The sequence below is a fragment of the Sphaeroforma arctica genome (genome assembly GCF_001186125.1).
Source record: "Sphaeroforma arctica JP610 unplaced genomic scaffold supercont1.2391, whole genome shotgun sequence".
Taxonomy (NCBI): Eukaryota; class Ichthyosporea; order Ichthyophonida; genus Sphaeroforma; species Sphaeroforma arctica.
Window position 1 is genome coordinate 1 of NW_014038167.1, and position 6,922 is coordinate 6,922.

Sequence of the window (6,922 nt, forward strand, 5' to 3'; positions counted from 1 at the left end):
TCATACCGTACATGCATGTTTTATCTTTGTATTACCCAAATGTCGTACATGCATAGTATTTTGTGGGTTCTCGTGTACAATAAGCACAGCAAGACACATAGTCTATTCCCATTGCCCCATGCTCACCACTCATAGCCATGCGGGCTACCAGCCATCTATGCATATGAACTCTTGGTTCGACATTACATTGACTACGCTGACAGGGTTATTTACGCTTGTGCATGTGCACGCACGCTTATCCATTGCTCTGCACCTGCCCGCTCGCATCGCGCACTCAGGAGTTCGAGGTTTCCGATACAACTGTCCTGTTCAAAGTGGCGAAGGACTTGGGGACAGTGTTTATGGTACTGCCAGACAACATCAAACAGATTGCCACAGAAACTTCAGTCAGTCGGTTGGAGAGGAGCACGCTGATCTCCTTCCTCGAGTGCCGATCGGATTGGCGGCAGTGTAAAAACTCGGTGTTAGCTTCTCTGAATGTGCGGTGATGGGGTCGCCCGTAGTGTACAAAGTGATCGGCCACGTGCACGTTTAGGTTTTAGTGTTCAGGGTTTAGCCGCGTGCAGTCCCATACTTACTACACCGTTTCAGCAAACAATCAAGTTTGAATATATTTATAGCAGTGGCAAACTCACTGTCCTGTCCAGACATAGTCTGGGGCACATGAATATACCAAACGTGGTTGCGGTCCCACTATTGGGTTCCGGGTGCATCTGCGCGAAGGATTAAAGATGCACGCCGGCTCTGAACGGTTGACTCACCACTCGCGTGGACTGGATGTGCTTGCTATTCGAAAGGGATATTGCGCATCGATCACGAAGTGGTACAATCATTAGTTTTCCATGATTACTCAAGTGCTTTTGCTACTTATTTTTCGAGTGTATTTAGAATTACGCGTATGTACTTACACTATTAAACTCGTGCACTCATTGTACCTAATTATTGCGCCTAATTACGAGATAGGCGGAAATGTAATAGAACTGTTTAGGAACGGTATATGTTCATATATGCAATGAATCACTCGTACATATGAAATGGGTTCAAACATGTTTTACATATATGCAATGAATCACTCGTACATATGAAATGGGTTCAAATATGTAATTGACGGAAGTTGGCTGTTATACTGTTTAAGGCATTAGAATGATGCTCCAGGTTGCTATACATCGAATTAGTTTGACACTTACGTTCACTCGCGCTGCGATCTATTTTATTTGTTTGGGTGTTGTACTGTACGAATGGAGTTTACGATGTATCAATTTCCTTAGAACATGTTTGAATATAGGATTAGAAACTTATATTAAAAGTTGAGTTTAGTGTAGTCCACTTGTGTAAAACTATTAGAAACTTCATATTGAAAGATGAATTTAGCATAGTGCAAATATACAGAATTAAACCTACATATTGAAAGTAAAGTTGAGTTTAGCGTAGTTGAAATATATAGAATGAGAAACTACACATCAGAAGTTGAGTTTAGCAAAGTGCTTATATATAGAATTAGAAACTACATATCAAAAGTTGAGTTTAGTGTAGTTCAAATATATAGAAGTCAACTCTAGTTTTCAAATGTTCGATGCATTCTAGAATAAAATACTAAAAACAATAGAACAAAACACGCTGTTTTATCAATCTACACCATACGAGTGTTATGCAGTATACATTGCATGCTTTATCATAAACTAGTAAGTAGAAACTACATATGAAGTTGATTTAAAGCATTAAAAAAGTAAAGATTAGTTCAGACTTCGGACACAGAATCTGAAGTTAGATGTCTGTATGCGTACTAGATTAGAAAACTAAATAGAATATATATGATTTAGAAGGCTATGGAGAATAGAGTAATACACACACCGTTTTAATTATAGAGTAATACACGCTGTTATATCTGTCTACATCATGTTTTATTAGGAGACTGTTCCGCTGTGGTCTCGATCCATGCTGGACAGTCTACAGTTCTACACTCTAAGTCTACAGTCTACAACACTCGAGTTTCGGGAGTCGAGAGTCGAGAGTGTTATATGTATGCAGATAAAATATTCTAATTCTATATTAAAATCTATACTGTACTCCTTTTTTGTGTGTGAATCCCCTTCTTGTGAACTCATTGAACTGTGAAGTGTGAAGTTGTGAACTATGATATTTGAAAATAGCCTGATCCTCATGATGTGTGAAAAACCCTCAGAAAAAGTAAAAACACTGATCGTTTCACATTTGTTTTTTGTTATTAAAAAAAGAAACAAAACAATTTTTTAAAAACAAAAAACAAAATACAAAACAAACAAAAAAGAATAAAAGAAAAAAAAATCACTGTATGTATTACGTTTCCCGTTAAACCGCAAATAAATATTAATAAATAAGCTTTTACGTTCAGTTTATCCTAAATATAGTCCTCTGGGTTTACAAATAGGTACCTTTTTTTGAGGCGGCCTAGCCGTCACGAATTGTACTAATTTTCACTTTGTGATTGGAAGTTACGCGTCTTGTGGCCCTGTCATTCAACGAAAGGCAAATTTATTAGGTGCAAATGTGGAAAAATTTCATGGTCGATTTGTCCCCGATATACTCTACAACGCTTAAAAAAAAGAAACCTTTTGGCGTTTACGTTTTATTGAGGTTAGTTTACTGTCTACACTGTCTGTACAGTGTACAGTGCATAAATACAATACAGTGAAATATATGCACATCTGACAAGTAGTATATATTTTCAATGAATATTGACCTGAAGGCTGAACTTCCTGAAGATCTGAAGTTTAAAGCCTGAAGGCTGCCCTGTCTGCACTCCGCTAAAGTCTGAAGGCTGATGGGACACTGTTTCAAGTAAAAACTAAATGGTTTAAAAAAAACAAAATCAAAAACTAAAAGGGGGTATGTACATATAAAATTTAAATTGCAATAAAATACAGCATCAAGTTTGAATCGGCTTTTTAAGCTCATGATGATAAATACATAACTCCCGAGTCGAGACTCTCGAGTCTCGAGCAGTACGCAAATAAAACAATTGATTTTTGTTTGTTTGTGCTTTACAATATATTTATTTATACAAAAAAAACTATAAAAAAAGGTCAGATTGGCTTAGCCCGAGTGCCCGACCCCGTAGGCCGTAGGCCCGTAGGCCGTAGGCCCGTAGGGCCGTATTGTAGAGGCGTAAGTGACCACTTACTAATTTTTAAAAATACAGTATGATTTGAATTTCTGACGACTGACAAACTGACAGTGAGCAACGGAGCATAGCCATACTGAGTGAGTCTCCGAGATGTCAACTGTTAACTGTCAACCTTCTGTCAGTTGTGAGGGATATTTTCAACTTTTTTTTCTATTTATGGCGAATTGGCGACTCTGGAGAAAGAATAGGAGCGAGAGCAGATAGAGTAATAAAGTAAAACTAAATACTAAACATACCAAACTATATTGAAAATAGAGACGACGACTACTACTACTACCACTAGTAGTAGTAAATAATAGTAAAAAGAGTCTACTCTAGTAGACTACTACTACTACTAGTAAAATCATACTACTTTCTAGAGTGTAGTGAGTCTACTATGTACATAGTCTGACAACAAAGACAACAAGAAGAGAGCGCGAGAGAGAGCGCGAGAGAGAGCGCGAGCGAGAGCGAGACTGGAGACTGGAAAGAGTGGACTACTCTAGTAGAGTAGTAGCTAGTAGTAGAGAGAGAGACTGAGAGAGACTGAGAGAGACTGAGAGAGACTGAGTTCAGTGTTGTTTGAGTGAGAGTCTGAGAGAGTTTACTATTTTTGAAATATTCAACGCTCTACACAGGTTTAATGTTCACACTTCACTGTTGCCTTTTCACAGTTCACACGTCACACTTCACAGTTCTGAGTTCAGACTACAGAGTTCAGACTTCAGTCAGTGTTCAACTGTTTATTCAACTTCACACCTAAACACTTCATTTACACTGCAGTATAGAGAGTATAGACTTCAAATTCTACAATACTAACTACAGTCTACACTCTACAGTGTACAGTGTACATACTACATGCAGCGTTAAATGACATACAGTTTTATATAGACATATGTAGACATTTATTATTTTTTAGTCAGTTACGTGTACAATGTACAGTGACAAACAGTGTACATAGTTGCACACACAGTGACAGAGGTCAGAGAGAGCCTGAGGCCCTGAGCCCTAAGGTCCAGACTCCAGAGACCAGAGTCCAGACTCTAGAGACCAGAGTCCAGTTGTCACTTGTCACATCTCACACAAAGATTGACGACAACAAGTCTCACACACACAAGTCACAACAGTGGTCAAGAGGGGGCACAATGAGTCAACGACCATAAAAGCTTCATTTGTGCTCAACATTTTCAAAAAATAGTGTCGAATCCTGCGACTCTGGGAGTCATGAGATAGGAGTAAATAAGGAAATGAGTAGTGAGTCATGGGGCTTGAAAGAAGTCTTTTTTTTTATGGGCGAATGGTATATTACTATTTTGCGGTAAAGAGTAGAACTGAAGTCTATAATTCTGCTTCTGAGTTAGCCAATGATGTCATCGATATCTCGCTTTCAATAAAAATTAAAGACTGACCACTCCCGGGAAGAAATCTCGGGTATTGGGTAATGTACAAAGTATCTACAAAACCAGTATTTTATATAATTTAAAATAAATAAATACATTCTTTTGAATACGCTGACTCACATCATGTCGGCTCTGAAGTCTGAGCCTCTAAGGGTGAGGCATATTATGCGCAAATGCGCACGGCTATGTATTTTTAGTAAATTTTTTATATACCAGATTTCTATGCGTTAAATATACAATACATATTTACAAAACGTATTGAGCTGAGGGCCTGAGCCCTGAGGCCTGGTCGCCTGGAAGCGCTGAGAAAATCACAGTGCAACTGTGCAACTAATAAATACTTTCTTGAACAAAAAAACGGAAAAATTGATTTTTGTACGTTTTTAACGCAAAAGCTTAATTTTTATACGTTTATATTGCAAAATTGTTAGGAGTTACGTCAGCCAAGCTGAGTGGGCAATGGTAAATATTTCAGACTTTCGGTAGGTCAAACTAGGTATTTTCGCCCCGAAGGACGGGTATGGAATCTATACAAAGTTCTAATTTGAAGATTTTGAGGTTGTTCAATTTAAAAAAAAAGGATTTCAGAAGCATAGCCTTCTTCAATTGAAGGCTGGCTGCTATGTTTTAGTAGGCTCCATAAACTAAGACTTGGGAGTTGGGGCAAGTTGGGCCCCGTTGGGGTATACGACAATAAAGTAACCTCTGCCAGGGCAGTCAGTCTGCCTAGTATCATCTATGCAGAATTGCAGATTGCAGTACATATGCACTATGCCCTGTATCATGTATGCTGGCCTAGCGGGCACCCTATCACGGTATCACCTATGCCAACAATATGCCCATTGCCTGACCTTGGCACTTGGCAGCTTGGCTCTTTGGCGATGCTCCGGTTGTGTGTATTTATTTTATTTGGCTTTTTGTTAAAACAAATAGCAGAAAAAAAAGCCCAAAATAAAAGATAACTGTACAATGCGAATGAGTCAGGCGGTCAGGACAGTCACGAGCTCTGGTCACCCCAGCAGAGAATGACAGAATGTCCGATCAGCATCCCGTAATAGATCACTGCAGACTGCAGTGTAGACTGTAGACTGTAGTCAGTAGTGTTAAGTGTAAACTGTAGACTGCAGCGAGAATGTGGGACGCAGAGGAGGGTTTAAGTTTTTTTATTTAACCCTCGCTCCACACAAATATTTACACAGTTTGCATTCAGTATAAATAGACAGATGACGACTTCAGATGCTGCATTACTTTATTAACACATGGAAGTTCATGCGCCTTGAATTGAAAGAGGCCTTTAAAAAATTTAATAAATAATCCCTTTTGCGTTGAAATTGTTGTATACGAGATACAGTCACTGTTACTTGTACGTCTGACAGCAGAATAGAACACCAACATGGGTAGATCAAGTATGAACGCGGAGCTTACCACTACCGATTTATTAGCGCGGCAAGCGGAATTGAAGGTGAAAGCTAAGAAGCATCAGATAGCGACTATAGGCTGGAGTGTGGCCACAGTGGGGACCGCTGTACTGTTCTGGCCGTTGGCTGTACTTGCCTTCCCTGTTGCCGTAGGCGAGCTCAACGGAGCACGCAAACTCAAAGTCAAGGGCAGGAAGGTCAAGGAAGAGTTGAAGAAACGCCGGTTAGCCGATGGTTCGTACTCTAATGGCAGTGCAACAGAAACACCTGACCGGTATTTTGCCTATCGCGGAATGATAGATGAACCTTACAATCAGACTAACCGACAACGCGACTCGTACTCAGTGCTGCCCAGGTACCCCACAACAACTTCTTTTGCCCCTTCCGATCGGGATGCTGTGGCGTATGTGCCGTACGCATACTCGAGTGCTGACCCGCCGAAGTACAGCGATATATCAAACTATGCTTCTTCTTCCTATGGCGGGTATTCGTCCGATGAAACATACAACTATCTGCAACAAACGTATAACCACCACGCGAGTGAGGTTTTAGCGAACGACCTTGCGTCGTCTTCACAGGCCGGATATGCGAGAACCGAATACAGTAGCAATCGTCACTCATAGCAGCCATCATGAAACCCGAATCCGCTCCGTCATACCATCTCATAGACTCGCAGCTTATGAAAGCAACGCCCAAAAAATTTAATAAATATAATCCAATTCATATTCACATCTTGCATTATAGGTTACAATTAACGGCGACACCTCGGTAGACCTGCTCGAGTTGTTGAGTTGTACTGTTCTTATAGCCGAACAGCGGGTCTATTGTACAGGACAGTCGCATTGCCTTGTGTCACTAATAGAGGAATTGTTAGTTCAAAACATTTGAGCAACCCATCTGAAATGTCATTAAAAGCTTCCACAATCCACATCGTGAATCGGACTTGAGGGTGGTGAACTATA

The 6,922-nt window shown here is 40.0% G+C and overlaps 2 protein-coding genes across 2 annotated transcripts; both read left to right on the forward strand.

The window, feature by feature from the left end:
* Positions 1-278: 278 nt before the first annotated feature.
* On the forward strand, positions 279-488 carry SARC_12553 (hypothetical protein; the record flags this gene model as incomplete). Its single annotated transcript, XM_014293337.1, has 1 exon — positions 279-488. A coding segment is annotated over one exon (210 nt), but the record flags the coding sequence as incomplete, so codon positions are not given.
* A 5,220-nt stretch (positions 489-5,708) lies between these two features.
* On the forward strand, positions 5,709-6,677 carry SARC_12554 (hypothetical protein). Its single transcript, XM_014293338.1, has one exon. The coding sequence runs from the start codon at positions 5,936-5,938 to the stop codon at positions 6,581-6,583; it is 648 nt and encodes a 215-aa protein (XP_014148813.1). The 5' UTR covers positions 5,709-5,935; the 3' UTR covers positions 6,584-6,677.
* Positions 6,678-6,922: the final 245 nt, after the last annotated feature.